This window comes from Falco biarmicus, chromosome 4 (genome assembly GCF_023638135.1).
Source record: "Falco biarmicus isolate bFalBia1 chromosome 4, bFalBia1.pri, whole genome shotgun sequence".
NCBI lineage: Eukaryota > Metazoa > Chordata > Aves > Falconiformes > Falconidae > Falco > Falco biarmicus.
In genome coordinates this window covers 1,559,235-1,587,228 of record NC_079291.1, presented here as the reverse complement: position 1 = coordinate 1,587,228, position 27,994 = coordinate 1,559,235, and the positions used below count along the sequence as shown (strand labels likewise).

Below are 27,994 nucleotides of genomic sequence, written 5' to 3'. Positions count from 1 at the left end.
TTAATGTGAAGACAAGGAATTGAAGCTCTTCAGGGTTTTTTTTTATTTATTAAAAAGAGATTTGCCTTGGCTGAAAAACTGACTTACTGTCTGTTAACACACACTTACGTTATGCTGCTTTTGGCTTTTATGTGCTCAGTAACACCAGTTTTACCTCCTCTTTCAACTCTGAGCATGACTTGCTTCATCGTGACCAGAAGCAAATGGCTTAATCCAAGAAGCCTCATCTAAACTGTACTATTTCACATAGTTTTTCCTTGCAGCACTCAGGCCTCTTTTGCACTGCCACTGCAGGCAAGTCTTCCAAAGATACTAGAAAAACAATTACTGTAGAGGCTGAGCATGAGTTTCAGGGTAAGTAGGTGTCTTTGCCCCACTCTTCTCACTGCAAACTCCCTTCAGACAGTGACTTGCCCAGGAAGCTCCCTTATGATAGGAGGAGTTCTTTGACTTTTTATGGTTGGATTTGATCTTAAGGGTCTTTTCCAACAGCAAAGATTCTATGATTATGACCACTTTTTGTAGATTGTTCAGAACTTTTCCTAGGCACATCCAATAAATACTGTATTGTACTGATCAGCTGCAGTGGCCACAGAGTCAGAAATCAAGGTTCTATGTTTCTTTCATCTGTCTTTCCACTCAGCAGCTGCATTAAGTTCTTGTCTCGAGATGGATCACTGCTGTTAGGAGTCAATCCAAATATAAAGTCTTCTGGCAGTAACTGTCGAGTCATCTGGGCTAACTGGTCATCGTAGGAACCGAGAGTCCATAGCTTCTCCAATTCATAAACCTCTCGTGTCTCTGGCAGCATGAAATGCACCACTATGCTACCTGCACAGAACAGAAATTCACAATGCGTTAATGTGAACTATAAAGCGCTGCTACACTTCCAGCTGCACAAAAGCGTTCAAGTCTTCCACCCCCATTCTGGCTCGATACACTGGGTCAGCTGATGGAGGTCTCTTTAAGTTGCTGATTCGAGTCCCTGAAAGTGTTAAGATTTGGTCAGTCCTTTAACAGACTCTTAAGACTACAGCCAGGAGAGTGAGAGGGACAATACTCACGATCACAAGACTCCAGACCAAGGAAGTTACGACTTCTAGGAGTCAGAAGGACGTCATTCAAAAGAAATTTTACCTGAGAGTCACCTCCCTTAGATTACAGATGGACTTTCAGTTTTCCTGTATTACCAACAATACTCGGCTATAGCCAAGTAATTTTCTTCTGGTGTGTTGCTCACATTTCCCAGGTGGGTTTTATAATGAAACAGGTCCAAACTTTGATATAAGTTTTTTCTTACAGAAATTAATTCTGTGCAAACAATACTAGGGAATGTTAATTCCAGTGTACTTCTCATGCACTTTTTTCTAGTTACGCCTTTAAATTTTAATTTGTTTTCAGTTATAACTATCAAAATCATTGACAGTGAAGTATCCAAGTCTTAACATCACTGGCTGCAGCGCTCCTCATCTACCCGTGCTCTCTTTTAAGCCAAAACACAAAGTTAGAGGGTGATATTCTAGAGCTAGCTAGTGAAGGAGAAATGCTTTCTGAATGCAAAATCTTTTATGTTTGTGTAGAGTTTCACACTTGTAAAATAAAGAATTAAACTCAATTTCTTAGGACTGAGGTTTTACCCCATGTCATGGTATGATCTGGATGGTGGAAGTCTTTTCAGCAGTTTGCTACTAAGGCCGCATACAAAGAGCCCTCACTCACCCAACAAAGGATTATATACACCTGAGAAAGTTGTCTGAAGTAGCTTTTCTCTTTCCACTACTGTTATCTTCAATTTATTAGGACCTCTTTTAGCCACTGAAGTTATTGCTTTCTTCTCAGTGCCAGCGATCTTTAGTAAAGATGTATTTAGTAACAACTTCAAGCAGTAACTAGAATTCCAAAACAGCAGAGTATATTGTAAACTCTCCACGGCAATCAGAGTTCACTGTGAGATGTTTCCTTGAACAAAGAGCTCATGCAGAACTTCCTATTTCTCAGATTCACAAACACTTACCAAAATCAATGCACAGCCAGTCATCTGTCTCTTTCCCTTCAATTTGAGTATGAGGATCACTTTCTTCTTTGTGGTGCTTGTACTGAGAAAAGAAACAGTGGCAGAAAACTAAGTACTTTTATATATTTAAATACATATATTTAAAAGCATGGAAACTTAACAGATAAGCTGGACTTTGAGTTGCCTAGAGTTGTTTTAAATCTTAAATGGGCAAGATTACTTCATATTGGTTCTGGGGTCTGCACACAAAAATAAGTATACACTTGCAGCACCAGAAAGTACTCGGTGGGATTTAGTATCAGATCTGGAATCCTAATGCTCATAATTCCCATACAGTTACCCATGAATTTTATAGGTGTCCATTTTTTCTCAAAACGAATATTGAATACAATTGCTTAGCATTAAAATAGTCTTTCAGTTATCGGTTTCCTGTAGCTGCCATTACCACCAAGTTTTATTTTCCTTTAAGGTTTCTTTCATTGTTGTTTTTCGTTGGTTAGTTAAGGATGCAGAAATGGAGATGCTAAGCTTATCCTCGTCTCAGAGGGAAGGGGTTGGGGAGAAAACAAGCTTCAACCCATGCCGTAAGGAAGGCATTCCAAGAAGCCTCCTGTCTGTTCAGTGCATGCTCTCAACACTCACTGCAAGAGGGGGGGGAAAGCAAAGCAGCACACAGGTTCCCAAGCTATGAACCGCTGTGAGAGAGGGGAGGGGGCAGCTCAGAGCATGGCTGCAAACGCTCAGCTAGGGCAAGGTAGTTTGTTCCCTGTGCAACAGGATGGCTTTCATAGATGCCAGCGTGAGAGGCTCGGCTCTCCCCACCGAGCACACAAAGAATCTAAGCACCCACCAGAGCAAAGAGATCTGACAACTAGAGGCTCTCATACTGTCACTTTCAGACCTGGCCACAACCCACTTGTTTCTTTACAAGAAGCATCAATAGAAAAAAAATAATGATAAATGAAGTCAAGTGCATCTTCACAGAGCTTCTTTATTCAAATTTCTATTTGAAGCAGTCAATCAAAAAAATACAGAAACCTTTTTCAAGCTGAAATTAAAACCCAAACTAAACAACATTTATTTCAGCACAAGGCCACAAGGAAACTAAGAGTGAAGCTGCATGGCTCTTAACAGGCCTTTCTGCCACAAAAGACAAACTACAAAACAAGTAGTTGTAACAGCACGGCTGGCTAGCCCTTTACTGGGAAAGCAATTGCTACAAAGGAACTGTTCCTGGTTTTTCCCACACAACGCTAGCTGCTGGACAGCGGCCCCAGTTTGCAAACCAGAATGGAGAACTTTCAAAATGTAATTCACAACCTGTTCTACCTTCCTTTCTTTAAGATAGCTTGTGAGATATCCTCAAAAGCAGGTGATTTTCAGAGACTCTCTGAAAGTCTGCTTAAATTACTATAGAGCCCAGCATGCCCTGCCACCACCTATGTAACAGAGGCTGGAAAGGCTGATCTCCACTGCAAGTTTCCCTCAGCTTTGTCTTTAAGGGCTGTGTAATGGTAAACAGGTTATAACAAAGTCAAGTGTTAGTTTCTTCCTCTCACGTGAAACCAGACAGGAAGGGGTAAGCAGTAGTTGGGACTTTGCCATTTACAAGCTACTGGAAGAAAAGCAGGAAGACTCATGCTACGCAAGCGCTTCTGCAACTTAGTGTAAATCACGTATTACCGTAACGTTTTGCCAGCTGCTTAGCAGCACTCCTGAGCACACCTGCTCTGCTTTACATCTTAAACGACAACTTTATTTTTGCCCTGAAAACTTTCAATGCCAGGCAAGCTCAGCCGCTCCTGAGTACTTGGCCAGGCTTCGCGGTTTCTCGGGATGCTCAGGAGGACACCATGTCTCCCCAGAGGCTCTGCTCTTACAGCCACCAGGAGTAGCCAGTTGTGGCACAGGCATGTTTTTGCAGGGTGGGTGGTGGTCACTGATCTCTTCTGGTCTGAGGGAGATGGAGACCTGTTGATTTCAGACTAGCAAGTTATGCAAGTGATAGAGTACATACTAAGCACTTAAATACAGGACATTCAATCACACTAACACAACTTCTAGCTTGAGGCAAAATTGTAGCCTGTAAAGATGCATCAGTTCCTGCAGAGAACACAAGAAACTCGCCTTAGCTGCTCAGAAAGGCACCGAAAAGCAAGACCGTCTCCCCCACTCCTTCCCTTCAAGTCTCACAGCTGAAACCAATGGGACTGGAAGGAAGAAAGTAAAACTAAGATCCAAAGAAAAAATGGGGTCAGGCAGGGAAAGAAAGTGCATGAAGAGAAGGCAAACTGCAGGTTGAGTATAGACAGTTGGTTGAGATGGGGACTAGGCATATTCCTTACACCATGCCTTCTAACAGTCAGCTGGCTCTCTTCTGGCCATAAAATGTCTCTCTCCTTCAGTCTGGTCCTTATCCCTAAGGACCTATTCAGTTTTACTCCAATGTCTATTTTTGTACTGAAAAGCTCACATTCCGCCAAAGCCAAACAGTGCAAGACTCCTGTGCAAGAATGGCTGCTGCTGCTGCTTCTCCCCTCCTCCTACACAGGCACAGTGTGGGGACTATTAATTAGCAGTTCATTTTAGTAAGCCAGCGAGGGGACCCCTGTGCCTCATAATATGCCATCTTTTTTTCTGGTCTTGCAATACATCCGAGAACCTGGAAATTTTAGGGATTAGGGTTTGGCAACAGTCAGATTAAGCTGTTTTGAATGAGTGGGAACAGCTATAAAGCTTGCTGGACAGAAGACAAAAGTGGACACACAGGTCACCACCACCATTTCACATCATCTTTGCCACCAAACTGTGCTTATTTTATCACTGTTCTAAATACAGAGAAGTCTGTTTTTAAAATATATTCTCTACATTTTGAGTAGTACCGCTAAACGCAAAAATTACAGTCAGTCGCTAGATGTATTCAGGACTAAACAAAGGATAATTAATTTCATCTTGCCTGGTACACCCCCATACATGCAATCCTGGGGGAATTCCTTTCACAACATTTAAAACCGTTCTCCAAAACCCAGAGAGCACAGCGTGAACTGTCTTACCATTTTCAGCATGTAATGTGCCATTGCATGGAGGTGTCGTGTTGAAGATCCGCTCACAATTATAAAATAATTGGAGTATTTAATTTCTGGAGGTAGCTGGATGACACAGATGTCTTTAGCATTTTCTTGCCTCAGCAGAGCTACAACAAATTCAATGTTGAACTTCGGAAGAACAGTATCTGGATCAGACAGAAAAAATGATGCAGTGGTAATTTATCTTTTTAATTGCAAAAATCAACCACTTAAGATGACATAAAATGGCAATGAGCTGAATTATTGCCTAAGATAGCCACTCACAATGGAGTTTGGTTTGATACTGACAACGCAACATGCACTGCAGATTTTTAAAGATCATTTTTAAAACCATCAAAGTTGAGAACTAAGCACTCTTCTGGTAAATAACACTACCACTAGATATAGCAGCCAGCAAACATCAAAGTTTCTTTCAGGTAACTAACTTATTTCTTGTTGTTAGTACTTTAGAGTCAATGCTATCATCAGATATTTGTCAATTATGATCAATGAAACCTAAGTACTTCAGACATTATTAAAATGACAAAATTAAAAGTATTTCAGAATAATGCTTTTCAACAGGTCTGTGATAATACATGGTGATGAAATCACTCTAAAATCTTTAGATGAAATCAATATATTGAAAATGGAGCTGACGTGATGCAGCGTGAAGGTACTTTTTATCTTTGCACCCAGTAAAGCCACTTTTTCCCTAGCCTATTCTGCCACAGAGGACTACTGTATTCTAGACAAGACTTTAGTCCTTCAACAGTTTAAGCAAGTCAGCTTAGAAACTAGTAAATTAGTGCAACTACCTTCTGTTCGCACCATGAAATCAGTTTATTTTGAATTGCCCACAATTAGGTAGATGCAACTTGTACATACTTACGGCATAATTTGAATCTGTCAGCAATGCATGCTTGCCACTATAAAGTGAGCGTTAGTGCAGAATGAGCATCAGCACAGAGCCAAGCTTTATATTTACCAATATAAAGAAAAAGGCAAGCAAAAGAACAATAGCTACATATAATTATATGCATGAATGGGGATGTGAAATTGGATCAGATCTCTGTAAATGAAAGCCTTTGAGCTTAGGGACTCATGCACTCTTTCAACTTTTGCTGTGGTCACACATGCAGAAGATTAGCAGTGGCCACTGCTCCTCCAGACACAGCGGTTACAAAAGTTAAATATTTGCCTGGTAGCCACATGTGAAGTCTCTAGTGCCTACTTAAGAGAACGAATGGTCTAAACAACCCCAGGCACATTCTGCCACGCTGAACGTCATTGTCAGATCTAGGCTAGAGAAGATTTGCAGAACAGCTACAACAAACCAGCTCTGCGCACGCATCTGTACAGGGAAACGTTTTTCTGTTACAATAAGCGTGTATGAGAAAAACGCCTCCAACTCAGCACCAGTATCCTCACAGAAGTTCTGCACTAGCCATTGACTCCCCACGTCAGAGCACGGCTTAGGAAGCTGGTTCAGCACCACGGTTACGGCTGTGAGGCCTGTGCTCTCAGCCGAGATAAGGGCGATTCGGTCGCGCAGGATCCTCCCGCAGCTGCGGAGCGCGACTCCCCGTGTCCTCAACAGTCGCTTTCCTCCCGAGGCGTTACACTCCGCGCAGGGCAGAGCCGAGGGCCCGAGGGTCGCGGCCTCCTTGGCGCGCCGCCTCACAGCCGTGCCGGGCCCGCCAGGCCGCGCCCCGTTGCCCAGCGCCTGGCGCCCGCGGAGCCCCAGGCCTTGCGGGCCTTGCGCGGCGCCTCGCTGGCCGGGCCGCTCCGCACAACGCGCTCCCTCACCCGCTGTGAGGCCGCGGGCCGGCCGGCGCCCTCGGGGCCACCTCGAGAGCGACCAGCCTTACCAGTCGCGACAGAACTAGCGCGAAGGACCAGGCGGGAAGCCAAAAGGCCCGCGAGCGGTGTCGCGCTCCGACAGGCCCCGCCGGCTCACGCTGGCAGCTCTGCCCCCACGGCTGGGCCGCCCTTCGCCGGGCCCTACCTGCCGCCTGGCGCCGCTCCGCCGCCGCCCCCAGCGCCCCGGCTCCGCCGCCTCCCGCGCCCCGCGCCGCCGCGCCGCCCCCACGGGGAGTCCCGAGCCCCGGCGGCCGCGGCTCCGGCAGGAGGGCGCCCCCCGCCGCGGCGGAGAGAGGCCGCCAGAGCCGGCGCCCCCCCCGCCACCGCCCGCCACATGCCCGCCGCCGCCCCGCCGCCCCCGCGGCCCGCCCCTCCCGCACGCCGCCTCGCGATTGGCCACTGGCGGCCACGCCCCTCTCACCTCACTGGCGCGTCCTGCCGGCGGGCGGGCGGTGCCGGCGGGCGCGCGCGCAGCGGCCGTCCCGAGGCGGCGGCGGGGGCCGGCCCCGCGCGTCCGCGGTAGGCGGTGCCCGGCCGCGCCGGTGGCGGGCGGCTGTGTGCCGGGCCCCGGGGAGGCCCGCGGGGCCGGGCGCCTACCGGAGCGGCTCCTCTCCGACTGAAGTCCCCGCGCGGCCCAGCCCCGGGGCGCCCCCGCTGCCCTGCCGGAGCCCCGGGGCGGGGGCTGGGTTTGCGGGACGGACGTCGCGGCTCGGCCTCGGCTTCCCCGTCCCCGTTCGGAGCTCCCCGTCAGGGTTTGCCGAGCGGTGTCCGAGCCACCAGGCGGTAGAAGGGACGGGACCCGGAGGCCGGTGACCCGCACTCCGCTGTGATGGTTCGCTGGGAAGGAGCAGACGCAGAGTGCGGGCACTGCCACACAAACCCTGGTCACGTATCTTGTGCTCCCTTTTAAAGCCTATGGTTTGGCCTGAAAAGCTGCAGCTGGTTTGAAACAAATACAGTTTTCTTGGGGAAGCGTATTTTATACCTAATTCCCACAGTGTTAATGGGCGCAGGGCAGTAGTCTTGCTGTTTGTTTTGCAGTGGAGAATGTTGTCCAGGGTTAAAGGTTATGACCTAAAGGTCATATGTCAAGGGTAAAAGGTTATGACCTAAACAAGTTCAAGCATTTGTATTTACTGTGAGTAAAAGTTGTTTCGCTTCATCCCCTTCCCGCGGAGATGTTGCCATTTACACTGACAGTAACATAGAAGTATTACTCTTCGGCCTACTTTTCCCTCCCTCGCCAAGTATGATGGTAAAACAACGGTACTAAGACTTCAAAAGCAGATTTGTGTGAACGTAAAGACCTGCAGTGATAAATGCTTTAGCTTTAAAGGAGATTTGACTATTCTGTGCAAGGCTGGGGGTGGTCGGTAACAGCAACAGGTCAGTGTCTGGTTGTCTCTTGCAAAGTTTAGTTTATTCCTCTACAGTTCCTTCAGGGACTGGTGGTTTTTAGCCTTAGGTTCACCTTAGAAATACTTTTTGTGAGGAAAAACATGCTGCATCTAATGAGTCTCTTAACTGTGTGCTATAAAAATTGTTCAAGAAGAAAAGGGGAAAGGAACAAAACAAGTGGTTTGAAATAATACTTAACTTCTTAATTTGCAACAAATTGTTACCCAACTAATGTTTCCATTTCTCTTGATGACCTTTGAAAAGATGTTCTTTCTAAAGGTGATGTACATTTATGTCTCATGTCATTCTTTTGATGTTATTTCTCCAAAGGGGATGCCTGAAACATGTAATATTTGCTGACATTCACACATCTATTGTTTGTTAGCTGTTCTTGTCTTTGAAAGCCATAAAGTCCATTTGTATCCTGATCTGTTCTGAAACTGGGTTCCTCAGCAGTCATCTGGTTGTTAAGAAAGTCTCTTTGCATCTCAAGTTCGTGGTGCCATTGCTCTGAGTACACTTGAAGGGAGGCTGCAAAAATGGCTCGATAACCAGCGGTAGTACCAGATGTGCATAAGTGAACTAAGATTAAGGCAAATCCAGCTGTGTTTTCTGGAGGTAGGTACTGCTTTGATCAGTAATTAGCCAACTCATCAAAGTTGCTTATCTGACAGTATCTGAGACAAAGAAAATGTACTCTTTAAAATCATTAAATTGTTTATTTGTCAGCGCAGCAGTTAGATTCCATTGTATAAAAGTAAAGATATATGAAATAGAAGTTACAGCTGAAAAGGCAAAATCAAATTATTAAAATGTATTATTCTGACGTGATATTTAAAGGAAGATAGTGCAGGCTATTCTGTATACTTAGGTTAAAGGATAAAAAAGTTCGGGAAGTATGCCTGAAAACTGTTTTCTGTGCAAAAGCTTAAGGTATCTCTGAGCAACTAACATTCAGTGTTTTGCTGAAGCAAGACGCTTTCTGCATGTAGCCTGGGTCAGTGGTAGCCTGCATCAGCACTGGTCCTGAGCATTATAGCTGTGGCAGATTTAATTTTTTCATGCTGCATTACAGGTCATCTTAAATTTTCCACTAAACCCCTGTCCTGCCCCAGGCTAGAGCAACAGGTACAAATTACAGTCCTTCCTGTCAGCAGTTTGACTGATAACAGAGGACGTAGCATTCAGGCAGTAATTTTTGCAGGAAATGTGTTTTCTGTTTAAATCAGGGAATAGTTTTAGATGCCCCAGACAATAGGATGTTACATATGAGGAAGATGGATCAATGGCAAATATGGCACTTTTAATAATATAACTGAAATGGCCACAAAAGAAAATAACTGGAGAACCTTGAAACAAAAAAAATCTGTTAAATTTTAGAACTAAAGAACTAATCTCACAGGTATGTTTGAATCTGCATTTTTTTATATCCTGAAGTCATTTAGAGGTGTCTGTGCACACTGGGGAAGTGGTGGTGACGACTAGATTCAGATTACAAATGACGAGCATTTGACAGGTCTGCTAAGATACCAGGAAAATACGTTTGTGCTTATATATCACCTCAGGAACTGAGAACAGTATGTATCAGGGGTCTTCCAAGAAACAGTACATAATGATATTGAAATAGAGATCTTCAAAGTATCCGGTGTTTAGAAATGGATTGCGTAAGGTCATTTGGCCAGCCGCCAATTGAAAGTTATTTCATTTTTATTATAACCTTTAATATTAATAGCAAGGCTGTAATGGAAAATAAATGATTTAAAGCATTTTTGGTCTGTTTTCTCATTTCAGTGAACCTTTTTAGCAACCTTTTCCCTTCTACAAATAAGATGCTCTCCTTTTCTCATCATCCAGTAATCCAGCCTTCAGTAGTTTGCTTCTGGTCTTGCACTGTGAAACCCCACAATGCAGAGTGATGAGCATGTACGGCCAGAAGACCAGATCACTTGAGAAAGGCCTCAACGTGAATTTTCTTAACACAGAATTGCAGCTAGAGTGAACAAGTGAAGGCATATTCAGGTTGCAGAAGTTTACACTTTTTAAGTTGCATAACGCAAAAGCAGCAGCTGGAGCATAGTGCTCCAGTTAATACTGGGGGTTTCATTTATTTCATTAAGTGGTCAAAGAGAGGGTTGGAGGAGCAAGCAGAAGCTGATGTATATTTGCAGCAGGAGAGAATGGAAAGAGAAGGGGGAAAGGGAGTTGAATGTTACCTGTTCCTGCTAGAACCCCTGTTCTGCTGACTCTCGTACACGGAACACATGATCTGCCCTCTGGGGAGCAGTGGTGCCAGTCCAGTGTTTCAAGACAAACGGAAACAAAGGAGGCAAAGACAGCATCAGCAATTGCAGCTAAGGACTTTACATGAGACGCAGAGTAAAAGTTTCAACAGGGAGAGCCAAGCAGATGGGCCTCATCTTGTTACTTGGGTGTTTGTGGTCTAGTTTATAGTGACACTCGTGCGCTGGTAGTCATGTCCAGTAGGAAACTAAATGTGTCCAGCCCTGTTTTCTGGCCCTGAGGCCGACAGGCATGTAATGAGCTGCTTCAATGCTATTGAACTCCGCAAAACAGGGTGGCTGTTGCCAAACTCCCAGTAGGGAACAGTGCCTCCGGTGGTTCCCAGAATCTGGGGTTTGCTTGGTGGGGAGCTAGCCTGCCTGGGGCAAGACTGTGCTAGGACCTCCTGAACAGTGTAACTGTCAGTGGTTCAGCGCCAATGCCTGGGAATGGGCCATGGCACGTTTCATTGCACAGACAACATGTGCCTGCCCCCTGTGCCTTTCTTTCCAGCAAAGCCATGAATCCTGCTAAGGCAGTAAGCAGCTATACTATGCTGTCTGTTTAAGACTAAGTATTAACAAGTTGTTGGTTTGGGGTTTGTTTTGTTTGGTTTTTTTTTAAATTAACCCACACCCCCCCCCCTCCAGATTATGAATCTCTTTAGTTTTGCAGGTAGTTATCCTAGATTTAAGAAAACTCAGATAAAAGGGGGGGTGGGGGGTGGGGTTGGGGGGGGTTAGCGGTTCAGAAGAGTGTATCCTAGATTGCAAACAAGAATAACAAGTGCTCAAAAATACCTAATTATTTTCTACAACAGACTATTTTAGTATTTCTAATTGCACCAAGCCCCCAAAGGTTACCATCCCATCTGTACTTCCTTTCGCCTTACTCCCTGTTTTTTTATAACAACAAGAAAACCCCATAAAGTATAGCTCAGATATGAGTCTGTACATAATCTAATAGTCAGTGTTAGACTAAAGGTTTAAACTATGCCTGGTTTGCTTTTCAGCAGAGGATTTCTCTCAGTGCTACTAGGGAAGAAAATTGCTTTGAAGTTGCCGAAGTAAGCAGTTAGTCCCTCCTGGTTCTCTGTTTGTCCTGTGCTTCTCTCAATAGGCTTGTATTGCTTGTATCTCCTGCAAGGAATGTACACAGTAAGTTGCTGAAAGACATTTAAATGACAGTTACATTTAGCATGTGACCAGCACGTAAGAGAATTAATCATGTATTTATAACTCTCCCCCTTCCCTCTTCAGTCCCATGTGGTTAACAGCCGTAGGTCAGTAGTGGTGACTAAGGCCTGGTTAATGGGAAAGGCTCCATGGCTTAGCAGAGTACCGTTGCTCTGTGGAGGTGTTTCTTTCTCACCACTGACTGGGAAGGTTGAGCATACTCTTGACTCAGGAGCCTTGGTGCAGTCTTAAAGTTTCATGAGAAACGTCCAAGATAATAATGCAGTAACATCTGCTTCTATTAATTACTTTCCAGCATGTCCAGGACCTTTCTCCCAAAGAAGTTGTCAGTTACTTAATGAAGAATTTAGATGACTAATTCTTGATCTGTCGGTCATTCGCAAACACTTCTTGTAAGAGTTTGAGCTGAATTAAATTTCTGTTTGTTAGGTTTCACTGCGTGTATAAATCACATCGTGCAGTTTGAGTTTGCTTACTGTTTACATGCAGTTCCCAGGCCTTCCAGCATTACTATTTGTTCTTATGAGCACAGAATGTAATTTTCTATGAAAGTTGATATGCTTTAATATTTGCATATTTTCCAATGGTTTTGTGGCTTAAGCCAGTAATCTCATTTTCTTGACTATTTGCCAGAATATTTGTGAACAACAATAAAAAAGAAACAAAAATATAGCTAATACAAATTTAAGTTGTTGGGTTTGTTAATTCGAATGAATATTTTTGACAGTTCCTTGTACTGTTTTTAATCCCAGAAACTAGTAACTTACTTGTAAAGAACAAAAGCCCCGATGGTGGCAAACACTGCCAACAAACCAAGGAAGATAAAGACACCTTCTGTTGTTCCTGATGACGATCCTAGAATTCGGAAAGTAGTTTGATTAAAAGTTAGCCTCAGTTTTACAGTGAAATAGATTTTCTACAGAAAACATCATTTCTGCTTGATTGCTGTACAGATTGAAGTACACTTAATATGCTAAGCACTGGAGATCAGTGACTTTGGCAAGAGGTGGTGCTTTCACGTCCTAAGTGGTTTAATTCTCAGTTCCACTAGAGTGTGAAGTGGGCTTTGCCAGTTTTCTGGTATGAACCATGCTCCTGAGACACATGGCTGCCTTCCAGCATGGAAGGGAATGGAGGGTCTTGCTGGCATCCCACGAGGTGAGGCTAATTTGCTCCTTGCCAATTGCTAAGCTAGGGAAACATTTACACTGGGAGTCTCTTCATGAACTTCAGTGTTAGAATCGCTTCAGCTTTTTTTTTTTTTAGGGATGGTGGCTGGGGCATAGGGGATAAAAAAGGAGTTTCTTAAATGTTATTGATCGTTGCAGTCCCATACGCTAAGATGGCAGAGTGTGGCTGAGAGCTTGATGGACTTAGGCTTGTTTGCCTTACCCGAGGTCTGAGGGCTCTGCTTTTTTAACATGCTTATTCTGGGAAATCAGCTTAGAGCTCTGCCTGCCGCTGAACTCTGCCCTCTGATTTGCCATTAACCATTTCACTCATATCTACTCCTAACTGCACCATATCTGATGGAAGAAGCCAAAGCATTACAAGTATTTTTTAAAAAAATGTGTTAAATATCTTAATTTTGCAGTCTACAGGCTGTACCTTTATTGAGTTTACTGGCACTGAGACACATTCTGGGTCCTCATATTAACAACGGTGTTTATTCAATGAAGTAACTTAGAGGTGCGTGTTGGGTTACCTTTCCAGCTATGAAGTTGTAATTGCTGTCTATAAAAACTGAGATATCAAATCAGGGTTTACCATTTACTTGGTACATGTGCCTCATATATTCCTCAGTTGTTGTTACAATTGTGAAGGCTTGACCTCATTCCTAGTTGACACAATATTTTTGCCAAGACTGTAGGGATTTACCTTATTTTATGAATAAGGTAGGTCCCTGGACTAGTTTGCAAAGCAACACGTACTGATGGGATGGGCCTAAATCATAGAACTGTAACCCATTCAACAGCAGTTTAAGCAGGTTAACAGCGGATGTTTTGTGCAATGCCTACTTAATCCAGGCACAGTCTTGCCAAATTCCAAGGGCCAGATGTTTAGGCACCAAATACTCAGGCACCAAATTATAGGATTTTCAGAAATTTATAACTACTTGTCTTCTCTTGAAGTGAGTGGAAAATTGTGGCATATGAGAAATGTTTGCAAATGTTAGATGGGCTGCTCCAGGGTGACTCAAAGCATCAACCTCTTTTAGATTCTAATTCTGCTTTCATTACAGTGGAAGCCCCGAAGTACAACTTGGCTTTGCCCTCTGGAGGAAACTGAGGAAGACCAGCCTTGCTGGGCTAAAGCTAGCCCCTGTAAATACAGATTTGAAAAACCCTGCTGCATGCTTATTTTCATCTTTAGGAAACAGAACGCACTTACAAGTCAGGCATTGTGCCTTAGCCCTCACAAACTGATTTTGGTACATCTGAATTTGTACCTAGATTAAAGAAAATCAGCCAAAAATACTGTGGCAGATGGCCACAAGGGGTCAGTTGCTTGGCTGATAGGAAGTAAAGAGCTGAGAAGAATCATAGGACATTATAGGAGGGAAGTCAGGAGAGCAACAGAGTGGGAGCAGAGAGACAGCATGATGGTTCAGACTTCTGACTGAGGCCGAGCTGAACGCCCGGTTCTGCCGAAGTCTGCTTGCACAACTGTGAGCAAGAGACAGTGATGCTCATCCCACCAAAGGTGAGCTTCCTGATCTGAAACAGTTACCCTGAGCAGCCCGTGTAGTCAAACAGTGTTACGTGTTTGTTACATGTTTGTTGCATGTTACAAACAAAGATCTTTCCAGAATCTGTTTCACCTTTCCTCCTGTAGAAACAGAAACCTGGTCAAGGTCATTGGGCCACAAAGGGGGCCCAGGGCAGCCAGCTCAGCTGCAGATTTGGATTCTGTCTCAAGTAAGCTGAATTCCCCTTGGTTTCTCCTGTTTCCCCATGTGTCGAGTAGGCTGGCTGGCGTGTCCCCCACCTGCTTTTTTGCCCAACAGAGTTATTCTGTGGAAAAATACACTGCGGGTTTGTATAATTACTGTACTCATTGGATCGTAAACATAAATCAAACCGAGTTCTAACATCTAAAATTCCTGCAGGGAAAGAATTGTTTGTCTGCATGGACTCTCGCACAAGCTGAGGCCTCCAGGCATAATAAAAACCCCACATAAATTCCTGTGCTCTTCTCCCCCTGCAGGGAAATGACCACAGGGAGAAGCTATTCACAGATGAGCTGCATCTGCTCTGCGTGGACTCACCTCCGTTTACGGAAATCAGCGCGCTGGCAAGGGCTTGACTTGTGTCGTCCCCCAGGGTGATGTTTATACAGTATGTTCCAGGTTCCTCAAAAGCTCTCCTGATGGTGAGTAAGCATTCATCAGTGACGATGATGGGGTCACATACCACGCTCTTGGACACCTGGCACGTGGGGTCAGAAACTACTGTGCAGGCATCTGTGGGGAGACTGGGATGGGAAGAGAGAACACATTGCATCTGTGGAGTCCTGTTGGCCCAGTTCATAGGCACATTGCACTGATGCCCCAGTTTGATGCTGGTGCCTGTTTACTGAAATCAGTGGCACTACAGTGATTCAAGAGTGTTTTATTAATACTTTTTTTTTTTAGCATACCTATACATTTTATATATTCATACATGTGGATTTTGTATAAAACGCATATAGACAATCAATAAAATGAACTGCTTGTTTTACATATATTTTATCATTTTACGGTGATCACAGAATTACCTGCCTCAAATCAGCTTATGAAGTCCGTTACCTTTAGTATTTATTTAATATACATCATTAGGAAAGGAATGCAGATTCTTATATGTAGTATCGTGTGCCAAAACAGTAAACGCTAAGAGAGGTTAATTGTTTTCCATTTGCATTACCAAAATGATTCTTGTATTTCTCAGTCTTCCCACCTCTAATACCGTTCTAGGAGCTAAGAATATTAGTGCAATGTTTCCCTATACAAGAGATTGCTGGGACACACCCATTTAAGTGCCAAAAAATGATGGCCAAAAAGAAAGGGGTTTCTTCCAATTTCAGTAGACTGCTTCCCATTTTACAGTAAGTGCTGAAATCTTGTCTTGGCCAGGGAAATACAGAATTGTTTCTCCCCATGAGCTAGTTCTCTTATTTTTACTGAGGCTTGACATTTGTTCTGAATCCTACAAGCCTGGCAGTAACCTCTGTTGCCGTCGTTTACAGATGAGACTTGCATTAACTTGAGTTTCCGTCAAGAAATAGAAACACTGCAGCTCCCAACTTTTGTTCACGCAGCTGCATCTAAGTGCAGACAGCGTTCCAGCACAATTATTTTTAAAGAGGGAAGATTGACAGTTTCATTCACACACTTACCTCCCTTGGCAGGTAACAACAAAGTCAACCAGTGAGTTTTCAGCTTGACTTTCTGTCATCTGAATAATATTTACCTCAAGGATTCCCTCTGGGAAAGGAAACAGATGTCAACGGCAGGACACATGACAAGCTCTGAAGTCTGTGTGTACAGAACCTCAAGTGTTTGGCTGATGTTCAGTTCAGGTCTTGTTTTCCATGACCTCCTCCCTCCCTTAGCACTCCTCTTGAAGGGTTGGAAAGCTGAGAAATTTTCCAGTGCTTTCCCTGTGAGGCTGCTCCTTTCTGCTCTGCTTTATTCTTCCATTATTATTATTTACTTATTTTACTAAATCAATTGCCTGTCCCACCACCCGTGACTCCTGTGCATGCCAAGGTCAAGTCAACCTTATGTGACACCACCCTGCCCCCTGCCCCCCAGGCCAGTATGCTTCAGCTTCATTCAGGTGTGGCAGGTTCAGAAGCTGATGATGTGGAAATATGGTGCACATCCCCACCAGCCATTTTCCAGCCCAAGTGCCTGGAGACACCACGTGTAGCACGGAGGCAGCTGTCAGCAGGCATCCAGACCAAGGCCCAGCCTCGTGGTGGAAACCAAGGGGCCAGAACCTTTGCTGCCAGCTCCTGGCAGGGTGTGTAAGGAAACCCAAGTCAGCCAGTTAGCCATCTGTACCTTAATCTTTAAAAATGTCAGCTATGTCCAAGAGAAGGATCTTGTGGGTCTCCCGTGCTTGATAAAAGGGAGCCTAAATGAACATTCTCTCTGCTATATATTGTTGTACATTATTAATCTCCTTCCTCTCTTCAGGTGTTGACCCATGTCCTTACCTACGACAGAGATACCAGTACTGTAGAATCCATTTCTGTAAATATGGCAACCTCCATCAGGATTATCTTCCATTAACTCGACAGCGGTAGAGGAGTCTGAATCAGAAGATGCTCCAGTCGTTACTGTTGGGACGAGGGAGAAAGAATAGATATGCAGCTTTAGAACAAGTTCTGCTCAGAGGTATTCTGAACACGACCGTATGTTTCAGCTGCATTCATCACATAGGTCATTAGTGACTCTGGTTTGCAGCTGTGCAGTCATGTATGTCTGTATCTATACGGGATCATGGAAATAAGCCTGAAAGAAAACACACATGCCCAGCTGCGGAACACTGGAGTGGCCTGGGTAGCCTCGTTCTAAAAGCCACCTTGCTAGTCACTCATATCTGTGAAATAAAAGCAAAACTGCAAGGTTTGGTATAATTAAACACTTCTTTAAAATTCCCAAATCAATTATAGAAGAAATCCAGAGGCCAATAAAAGGTTTAAAATGCTCTTTTATAAAGCAGGTATTTTCCCATTGCTCTATGTTACAGCTAGTGGAAAAATGAAGAGGGGAAGTGGTGAAAATTATATCTTCCCTTTCATTTTTCATTTTCACTCAACATTTTGGTAAAAGCAAGTATTAAAATTCCAAAATTTGAAAAATGTAGCCACATTTACAGTTTAATGATAGTAGTATTACAACTACCTAGGCTGAAGCTGCAGGCCTTTTGCAAACTTTAAAACCCTCTGAGATGATAAACCAATGCTGAACATAATGAAAGTTATTCTGAAATATGGTAGTGCATAAATTTAAAGTGGAAAAGCCATTCTGGGTTAATGCCATGTGGAAATCCCATATTTTGGAATATGAGCAATTTTTTTCTAGCTCAATCCAATCTCATTTAATTTTGGGTGGAAGTTAATGCAAACCAGAAAGGAACCAGCTATAAGGGTGTTCTGAAATACTTCTTTCTCACTTAAAATTTACATCTTACCTCAGAAGATGACCCTGAGTAGGCAAGGCTAAAACCACCGAACATGGTGTGGTAGAGGGTATAAAACCAAATTTATATGTACTGCATGAGCACCTGAAGACCTCTATAAAGTTGTCACTGTGGTGTGTAATGTGTTAAATGTGCAAGTGATGCCTACCATAGAATCAAAGAAGGGTTTACGCTTATCGATTCTGTCTCTAAACCAATTTATAGAAGGTTTGCAGAGCCTTTCAGCCCTTTCATTGATGACAGTAAAACTTCTAAAGATATGAACTTAAAATATCAGAATTTAGGAGTTTTAGCACGGCTCCTAATATCACTGCTGTTCAATAAACTCTTACCTTCTGAGGTGGGCAGTGGTGCAGTGGGTGTTACTGGTCTGCAAGGTACAGGTATAATGGCTTGGACAGTTAAATTCAGAGTGAAGTTGCCTTGCAGAGTATAGGTGTGAGATGTAGTGGGACTGCTTGCTACAAATAAGCCACTTCCATCTCCAAAGTTCCACTTGTAGGAGATGGCAGAATTATTAAGATAGTAGCTGGGATCATGAATCTTCACATCAAATGTAATTGGTGAGTCTTTGATAAAAATGGAGTCTGAGATGTTGCGGTCATGTTTTTGGAACATACTCACAAATATTGGAATTTTGTCTGGAGGGGGAAAAAAAAAAAGTAAATAAATAAAACACACATCCCTGGCTGCAAAGAACAAACAACTCCAAAGTCCCTGAACAACAACAGTCAGAATGTGAGACATTAATATCTTTAATGCGAGTTTCTACTTTAATTCTGTTTACTGATCTAAGGAGTGAATGTCAGTAGGAAACAGTTACCCAGAAAAGTATGGGAACGAATGAGGAACCACAGGCATCTGTGGAAGATTGCATTTCCTCTTGTAAATCATTTTTCATTACAAAGCAGAGGCGTCACAACTGAGCTAGATACAAAGGTAAATTACAGTACTCAAGGCAATTTACCACATCATATTAAAAACCTTTCTCAGGCCAATGTCTTATTTTCACACCAGGTGAGCTTGTGTGGAATTCTTTTAATGCCCAAACAACAAATACCCCCAGTATTTTATTACAGTTTATTCCAGCACGCTCACCTGTTACAACGTAGATGGCACTGGCTCTTGCAATTGGAACGTAGGCTGAGTGCCCTCTCCTGTAAATGGATACAGCCATCACGTGTTTGCCAAGAGTGATATTTGCTGTGTTGACTGAAAATGTTGCTGAAGATCGTCCAGTTATTTGGTAGTACTGACCTGAAACAGAACATGAACTTACGATATGTTTTCCCCTTCAGCCTAGCTGCAAGTTGGTTTAACAGGAGCAGTATCTCTGTAAATCTTGCATCATCTAAATCAAAATGAATAGTTTAGAATTGTCTCTCAGTTATCTGGCATCTATTTTTTAAGGACTGAATACTTTTACAACGTGTTTACTCCCATTATTTCTATGGGTTTTGGAGGTGTCAGAAAGATGTCCTAGATTTCACTAATCTAAGAAAAAATTGCCAAGGCATCCACATCTTTCCAAAACAGTTACATTCCGTTAAGTTGTCATGTTAATGTAGTGGATGGTCTTTTAATGGTCTTATGTTTGTATGCTTTCAGTTTAGCAAGAAGATACACCTCTTGCTTCATACCCTAGAGCCCTTTGTACACTTTTGCTTATTTGTCTTTGTAACAGCTGGGTGAGGTAGGTAAATAGTATTACCTCTGCATAAAATGTGGGACATTATTATTATTGCTCATGCTGATACTGATTACAATACTGATTTAGTCCAGCTAAGCTAGGATACTAAGATTTAGTATGTAGCCAACGGCAGGAATAGCCCCAACCGTCGCATACTCAGGAGTGGGAAACATTCAGAGTTACCATCTGTGGCCAGATCAGTACCACACCGGCAGTGGCAGTTTTCACCTTCCCAGAGGCAAGAAGTGCTGCACCGTTAAACTGATCTGAAGGTATACAGTGCTGTGGTCTCTTAAATTTAAGAATCTGAAGTGGCAGTGAGCAGCCAACAAATCATCCAACTGACCTGCTTGGACCTTCTGTTTTCCTAGGAAAGGATCCTGAGTACTACTGAAAGGAAATTAATTTTCTTCAGTGGTACTACAGATGCAGATACAGAAGAATGTAGATCTAAAGAGAACCTCATGGTAATCCACGATTTCCAGACTGAGCAGCTGATGGCCTTTCTGGAAAGCAGGGAATTAATTTGGGATCTCCATTCAAAAGTGGGGAATCCTTTTTAAAGGACTTTTAATAAAACATACTCTACTAATGAATTAGTGTACAGGGTGAATATAAGCTTTCCAGCATCAGCCAGAACAAAGGGTGTCTTGCAGTACTAACCAAACGTGTGAAACATGTAGACAAAGTTCCTTCTCCTCCAGCCAGGATAATGAGGAAAAAGTCTCCCATCTGGGAATACGTTATGGCTGTGGTTGCTTGTGCAGTTTTCCCAGCTGCAGTTGTTGATCCACTCAGTCCAGTTGTAGACATAGACTTGCTGATCCTGGGAAGCTGGAGGATCTAAGTGTAGAAATAGGACAGTGTTCTTGGTCAACTGAGAAATGTGCAGACAGTCAGGAAACAGGAGGCAGGCACCCCAGGTTACAGTAGTTATTGCACTTAAACAACAGGCTAAGCGGGGTAGTTTTAGACTGACTATCCTTTCTTCTAAGATTGTGCTTTGATTGATTTTTAATGTAAACACCAAATTGTTCTAGCTTGACATTGTTTTATTTAGAAGCTTAAAAATTTGTACTGTCTCATGGGCCAAACACAATTTAAAATTGCTTGCCCAAAACTTGTTGCTGGCTCACAGGATGCTACCGTTTTACCGGAGTTAATGGGGCTACCTGAACACTTGGCAAGCAAAATCTAAAATTTTAGGTAGAAATAGCAACCATGGAAGCACTGTGAAGAAGTGACTTTGTTTTGTCACAAGAGTTTTCTATGGCAGCTTTAAATAACTTAGACATGAATTTCAGTTCCTTTCTGGATAATAAAAAGACAGTTTCCTTCCCCAAGCAGCACAACAAATATTAAGTAGAGAATGGATATCAGCAGTTAACAAAACATTAGACAATCAAGAAGTAGAACTCAGGCTGACAAAAAATTTGCTGATATGTCTTGAAATGAAAATTACTTCAATCAATAAAAAAATTCGTTGAATATTTACGAATTCAGAGAAAGGAAGGTACAACAGCCTGTTTCACTCTAGACCCAGCAGAATTATTTGAATTATGATCGGGTTTTTGGTCTATGTAACAGTAAATAAGAAAAGGTGATTCTCTGATGAAAAGATTGCTTGATTTTTGAATTATTTATTTTATGGATTTTTTTAATTCTAAAATGTGGGAATGTGAGATTTACTGTTTCATGAGGGTTTTTCAAGATGCAGATGATGGTTTGTGAGTTCTACAATTCCTAATTGAAAAAAAACCCAAAACTCTACCAATTTTGTAAATCAACAGCTTTATAGATTTGGAAGGAAACAAGGTGACTGTGCAACCTTGTGACTGAGCTGAAAAGCAGTAACAGTTTTGTTAGGAAGCCAGATTAACATCACTGTTTTGGGAAGGCAATCCTATAGTGAAGGCAAATCTTGAATTACCCGGCCATTATATATATCAGGTGCAGAGCAGTAAAAATACTGCAGTAATCTGAGGAAAGAAGCTGGTGTGGCACAGGTCAGACACACGTGTAGTTGTGTTGGGTCTGGCTGAGCCCCACAGCAGCCCTCACAGTGCTGTGCTTGTGTTGGTAGCTGGAAAGGTGTTGAGAACACACCAGTGCTCTGACTGCTGCTGAGCAGCGCACACACAGCATCAGGGCTGTCACTCCAACCTCCCCCCACCTCCCCCACAGGCTGGGGGTGGGCAAGATTTGGGGAGGGGACATAGCCAGGACAGCTGCCCCAAAGTGACCGGTGGGTTATTCCATGCCATATGATGTCTGCTCAGATACAAAACCTAAGAGAAAGGAGGAGGAAGGGGCGTCATCCATTATTGATGACGTTTTGTCTTCTGGAGCAACCGCTACACGTACGGAAGCCCTGCTTCCCGATCATCGCCTGCTGATGGGAAGTAGAGAATAACATCTTTTGTTTTCCTTCACTTCCGTGCACACAGCCATTGCTATTGATTCATTAAACTGCCTTTATCTTGTCCCACAAGGAGTTTTTTCCATCTTATTTTCTCCCCTCCCCGTTTGGCTGAGGAGCGGCTTGGTGGGCACCTGGCACCCAGCCAAGGTCAACGCACCACAGTAGTTACCAGTTAAAAGCAACATGGCCATTGTTCATAGGGCGCACCTGTGATGTTTTCAAAGATTCATGACATGCTCATACCAGCACCAGAGTCAGACATGTATAGTGCAGGGAGATTGCCGTTACCCACCCTTGGTACAGTTCCTCTCATATATTATGTTGCCATCATTATCTTCTTTCTGGCACCTGGGAAACTGGAGAGTCACAACAAAGGTCATGTTGGATCCCACCAGTGCTGGGCTATCAGTGTCCAATTTCGCTGTCACTCTTCCGCCTGTAGAAAATAAAATTGGTCTTCAGTGCAAAAAAGGATGTATCAAAGCAGCAGCTACCTTTAGCTGTGCACCATTTACGTTAGAAACGCTTTATTGATTCCTCTGTTTCCAAGGGGGTTTTTGCTCCTAAGTCACTTGCAGTCTTATCAAAACCCCAGCTCAGAACAATCGGAGGGACTCGTCATATCCCCCCATGTCACTTACGTGTGTCATTAATTTCCCTCTTAGAGCCAAGTATAGGGGGTTTTACCCATGGGGGTCAATATATTCCCAAGGAGGCTACTTCAGTTTCTCCCCAGGGATACAGCCTTTAGAGCTCAGCTCAGACCAGCTGACAATAAACAAGGTCTTAGCTGAAGTTGTCAAACTGGGAGCCCACAATGCCCTACTGAGGTAGCAGCTGAAGCTACCTGTCCTCTAGGGCCTGTTTCAAATGCTGGATTGTCCTGGAGCCCTGGCCATCGATACTTCTTAAGAAGTATTAATGTCTGAGACTGAGTAATGGGAAAGCCTTTACTGTAACAACTCGCTGTTCTTCTTCGTCAGACAACGTACTGGGACTGGTAACAACGCCAATCATCTCCTAATTTGCTGTTCCTTGCAGCAGCAGTAGATATTGCCCCTATGAAAAAGCACTATAGCACCTGCATTCTTCAGGGAGGTGGATTTTCTGGCCAGTTTTCTCAGAGTCTTTGAAATGCGTATGCGCAATCACCTTTCCAGCAGTCCTTCCATCTGGGATCTCCTTCTTCCCAGAAAGGATAAAGCTTTTCATTCCATTTATTTTGATCACTAGACCAGCCTTGTAGCTTCTTGTAGGATGTGACAGGAGAAGTACTTCCATGGCTCAGCACATCTTGAAACCCTAGGGAGAAAGATGAGCATGCAATGTAATAGCATTTTCCCTACCACCCTATAAAGACATTGCTCTTGTGCTGAGCAGCCTTCTTATTATGAGTATGTTCTCGTACTGATTAGAAAACTCTTCACCAGTAGAAAGTTACGGAATTTTATCATCACAGCTATCAACACTTACATCAACGATAATGAACAAAAAGACAGTTCCACAACTGACAGCCTGATATTTTTCTGCTTGCACTATTGCAAGCTTTCCAGAGAAAGAATGCAAGGGTTTACAACATTTTGACCATATCAGAGCAATTGTTTGTATGAATGGACTTAACCCTGCAACAATCCGGCTTGTACAGAGGTTGCTTGATTGCTGACTGCTTTGTGCTTGGCTGGTAATAAATCTATCTGAGGCTAACAAGATAAATTCACCCTGTGTCTTAAGCTGTGCTCTAGTGGAAGTTATGCCAGGAATTAATTTTGACCCAGTGAAGCTTCTTTGGTGAGTTGGCTGGTGGTTTGGGTGGGAGGGGTGGAACCAATTGTAACAGAAGCTGGTATTTCCAGAAAAGGAAATTCGGAGCTGCATAGTAAATTCAATGTGTTTATAATATAACAACAAAACCATGTTAGCTTCATGCCTATTACGTTAAAATGGCTCAGATATTAAATAACTTTAATAACCCCTTTCTTCTCACGTTACTACAAATGGTGGGCTCCAACTTTTCCCAGGCCTTCTAGGATCCCTTTTTCTGTCACGAATTACACATAATGGAAAGCTAAGTAAATATCCAAGTAACCTGTAGGAACACGTCAACCCATATGTGGTTGCCATGAAAATATGTAAGTCGGCTTATAAGCAGAGCTCCATGAAAACCTGGAGGCTTTAAACAATTCCGTCCTGTTAATCAGGTAAGTGCTGGGTGTGCCATTCTGTCACAGCATCAAGGAGTTAGGATTTCTGCTTTTCATGGCTTTATTTTAAAGGGAGCTGATGCTGAATGCTTCTGAGATTTATACCCAAGTCCAACAAAGAGCTGGATGACTTCAGGGAAAACGCAGAGACCTGTTAGAAGGGCAAGAATGGCCCTGCGCACTGTAGCGTAACTGGCTGCGCTGGAATTCCTCCGACTTTTGGAAAGGGTGCAGAGCAGCTATAGCCAGTCTAAACACTGTCTTCAGGGAGATGTGACTCCTAATTTTACTGCAAGGGAGAACCAGAGAAAAAGCCCTGAAGAAGAGGCAGGAGCTGCTTCCTACTGATGTTTTATTGCCCAGTGAGATTTCTGCTGGGCAGGAAGGACATCCCCTGACAGTTCCGTCTCAACGGTCACTCTGAATTGATGCGGGCAGCTCTCTCCCCAGTGCTGAGGACTGAAAGGGCTGACGAAAAGATCAGATTTTGCGTTTAGAGACATATCCTCCCACGGTCTTTTGCCCTACAGGAACTCCCCACAGTCTCACTTGAATCACTTGAATTGTGTCTTTCCTGCAGATTTAATATATTTTGATGTGAGCAAAGCATAATATCGTGACTGGTATTTACTTAATGGCCTGTATGACATGCTGTATTGTTTTCAGTCTTGGTCAGAAGAAGAGTTCAGGAATGTCCTTCAGAAACCTTTCTCAGGAAAAAACCATATTAGCAGCTATAAAAGTATTTCACAAAGGCTTCTCAAGTTCAATTACATTTTAGGTCATAAAATTGATGCATCATCTTATTTGAAAGTAAGTGGCTGGGGATTTTTCTTGATTTCTTTTTCCTATTCTCTTTGATTTTACCTAAAAATTATTTAATGGCTAAAAATGTTTTGATTTTGTCAGATCAAAACATTTCCATCATTGTTCCCCCCCTGCCCCCCCCGCCCCCCTCAATGTTCCATTCATCAAAAAGAGCTGGAGCACTTTTAATTTTATAAATGCTTTTAATTTTGAATTTTCAATAACAATCCTTGAATTCTGAAGTAATTTTCTTGTCCAGCTTTGGTAATAACTGTGGTCACTGCTTTTAAATCACAAGCTCCTTAGGCATTTCTGTGCCTCCCTCATGTGCTTTGTTTATTTCAATCGAATATAAAACATTTCACAAGCTTCAGGACAAGACAAAGACTTTTTTTCAGATGAGCAAATACTTCAGCCCTAGTTTCTCTAGCACATGGAACTGAAGATTTTCAGTTGCTGAATTTGAAGGAACAAAAAAAGTTTTAATATATTTCTTCTTTAACAATGAAAAACACTCAAGAACATATGTTGGTCATAACCAAAATTGGAGCAATTCAGTTCAAAATAGAGTAATATTACACTCCAAGGAACTGATTACTGCAGTAGTTTTGGTGAGGTGATCATTGGAGAAAAGATCTTACACTCTGATTGACTTTCTTCTTTCTTATTCTGTTTTTCATTTTGGTGAAAAATGTAGCAAAGACAAGAAGTTCAGCATTTCCTGTCAGAGTGTGTTAGCCATGAAGGAGAGGATGAAAGCCGATGGTAGAACAACAGCAATAAAAAGATGACCCAGCTGAAGAGGATGAAAGTGTGTTAGAAGTAAAGAGGCTGATGTTATGGCCAAGCTAATAAGACAGAAAATAATGTAAACTTTTGAAAGTTACGTATAGAAACATAATAAAGCAGGACAAAAAAGAGTTTGAGGAACAACTTGCAAAACCATAAAACCTACTGATTAATCCTTTTTTTTTTTCTTTTTTTTTTCCAAATACGAAAGTAGTGAAAAGCTAGCCAGAAAGTCTGTAGGGCCAAAAGATGATGTAGATAAAAAGAAGCATTCAGGGAAGATAAAGGGATAGCATGAAAATCAGATACATTAATTTACATTTTCATTCACAAAGGAGGAACATAAGAGATTTCTGTGCTAGAATTTTCCGCTACAATGATGGAGAATTTATCTCGAAGTGTTGGCACAGAAAAAATATAGAACAAATCAACAAAATGAAGAATTTGTCTAGTTAGGATGGCTCAAAAAATATGGAAGCTATTCAAGAGCGAAATAAATGAGCTATTAACCATAGCATGTAACATCTTGCTTACAACTGCTTCAGTGGCCGAGAAACAAAAGTTGGCAAATGTGATGACAGTTTTTAAAAACACTTCCAGGGAAGATTTGGAGGACTGCAAAAAGTTTGAGGCTGAAATTGAAGAAGCTGATAGAACCAGCAGTGAAGAACAAAATTACCAGATATGGTGGATTAATTCGATATGCCATAAAAGGAGTGCATTCCTCACAAATATATTCCAGTTTCTCTGAGGGAGCCAGAGAGCATGGGAACAAGGCTGACCTGCTTGTTATCGTCTGCTTGAGTTCCAGGCGGCATTTGATGAGGTCCCTCACTAAAGGCACGTAAAGGAACTAAGTTACCGTGGGATAAGAATGAAGGATTTCACATGAATAAATAATTGGTTAGGCTATACGAACCAAAAGTTATGAGTAAGTGGCCAGTTTTCTCAATCACTGAAATAATTTAAAATGTTCATAGTCTGGAAAACAGGTAAACACTGAAGTTCTTTAATCTGCTGAAGACAGCGTCTTAAAGTAGTAGAGGGGAGGACTGTATGAGACTCAGTGACTCAAGGATAAAACTATATGAAATTCAGCATAGTTAAATGTAACTTTACTTACAGAATGAGGGGCTCTAAACTAGTTATCGCCACTCAGAAATGAGAACTTGTAGCTTTACAGTTCTGAATGCAGTGCTCATTGGTAGTTGCAAAATACCAGTATACGCTTGCCCAGTTATACATTACTGTTTCCCATTGGAGACAGGTACAAGGCTAGATGGATGCTCAGCTGGCCCTCAGCTTTTAAGGTGTTCACTTTCCTTATTGTAGGTTCTGGAATTTCAGCATAAACCCCTATTTCTGGGTTCCCAGCCCTGAGCTCAGGAAGTCAGCCTAAGACTTGAGTCAAACTGTGAGCCCAGAAAGAAGCAGAAGACCATCCCAGTGCCTGCCCGCCATGGCTTAAGGATCTAATTCCTTGTTTAGGCTCCCTCAGGCTGGGGATCCACAGGTCTGGGTGTCCCGGTAGGGAGCACTGCCTCCGACCTGCCCTCTCCCAGCCACTGCTAAGCAAACTGGGAGAGGTCCATTCTGCATCCGCCTTTTGAGCCACGCTTGAGCTGGGGAAATAGAAGTTTGTTGAAATGAACCAAGGCTTGGCTCCGGTCAGCTCTGTGTATCTGTGGAGCACGGGAAATAGATAACTGAACAGCTCTTGGCGTATTTCTCCAGCTCAGGCGACATTCCTACCCAGAGCCAGCCAACGCTGAGGTGGAGCTAGCTGTTGCCTACCGGTTCCCAAGCACAGCTCCAGCAAGTGCTGCACGTGCAAGGAGCAGCCGTTTCCACCACACTGGCTTGGGATGTTGAACCTGCGGAGGCAGGGCGAGAAGATAGAGTGAAGGAAGCACTCACGTGTGGCAGCAGCACACAGCACCGCTTCAGCCAGGAGCAAGAATCCAAGGTGGTGGCGAACACTGCTCATGGTGCTGGAGACCCTGCGTCGGCTCAGCGTGTGCAGAGGAGCAGAGCGCCCGGTGCCTGCACACAGTAACTCCTCCGGTCCCCGCTGAGAAGTGAGA

At 43.2% G+C, this 27,994-nt stretch overlaps 2 protein-coding genes across 2 annotated transcripts; both read right to left on the bottom strand.

Annotated features, from left to right (window-relative positions):
* Nucleotides 1-19: 19 nt before the first annotated feature.
* Nucleotides 20-9,417, bottom strand: MALSU1 (mitochondrial assembly of ribosomal large subunit 1). The gene is made up of 6 exons (XM_056338473.1): nucleotides 9,411-9,417; nucleotides 7,537-7,776; nucleotides 7,085-7,324; nucleotides 5,068-5,246; nucleotides 2,015-2,096; nucleotides 20-831 (listed from the first exon to the last, which is right to left on the bottom strand). The coding sequence occupies exons 1-6, from the start codon at nucleotides 9,415-9,417 to the stop codon at nucleotides 605-607; spliced, it is 975 nt and encodes a 324-aa protein (XP_056194448.1). The 3' UTR covers nucleotides 20-604.
* GPNMB (glycoprotein nmb) lies at nucleotides 7,514-27,994 on the bottom strand. Its single transcript, XM_056334166.1, has 11 exons — nucleotides 27,828-27,994; nucleotides 23,266-23,415; nucleotides 22,406-22,549; nucleotides 20,355-20,534; nucleotides 19,100-19,258; nucleotides 18,334-18,642; nucleotides 17,013-17,135; nucleotides 16,188-16,275; nucleotides 15,082-15,287; nucleotides 12,581-12,668; nucleotides 7,514-11,756 (listed from the first exon to the last, which is right to left on the bottom strand). The coding sequence occupies exons 1-11, from the start codon at nucleotides 27,895-27,897 to the stop codon at nucleotides 11,603-11,605; spliced, it is 1,671 nt and encodes a 556-aa protein (XP_056190141.1). The 5' UTR covers nucleotides 27,898-27,994; the 3' UTR covers nucleotides 7,514-11,602.

Bases quoted from the DNA above. Each gene is read 5' to 3' on its own strand.
- MALSU1 (XM_056338473.1), bottom strand. The intron at 7,325-7,536 runs GTAGGCGCCCGG...GCCAATCGCGAG, and splicing joins GTCGGAGAGGAGCCGCTCCG to GCGGCGTGCGGGAGGGGCGG. The intron at 832-2,014 runs GTAAGTGTTTGT...TGTTCTGTGCAG, and splicing joins CTGGCTGTGCATTGATTTTG to GTAGCATAGTGGTGCATTTC.
- GPNMB (XM_056334166.1), bottom strand. From the start codon at position 27,897: ATGAGCAGTGTTCGCCACCACCTTGGATTCTTGCTCCTGGCTGAAGCG. The intron at 17,136-18,333 runs GTAAGAGTTTAT...TCGTCCCAACAG, and splicing joins ACCACTGCCCACCTCAGAAG to TAACGACTGGAGCATCTTCT. The intron at 11,757-12,580 runs GTAAGTTACTAG...CATTCCTTGCAG, and splicing joins GGGGCTTTTGTTCTTTACAA to GAGATACAAGCAATACAAGC.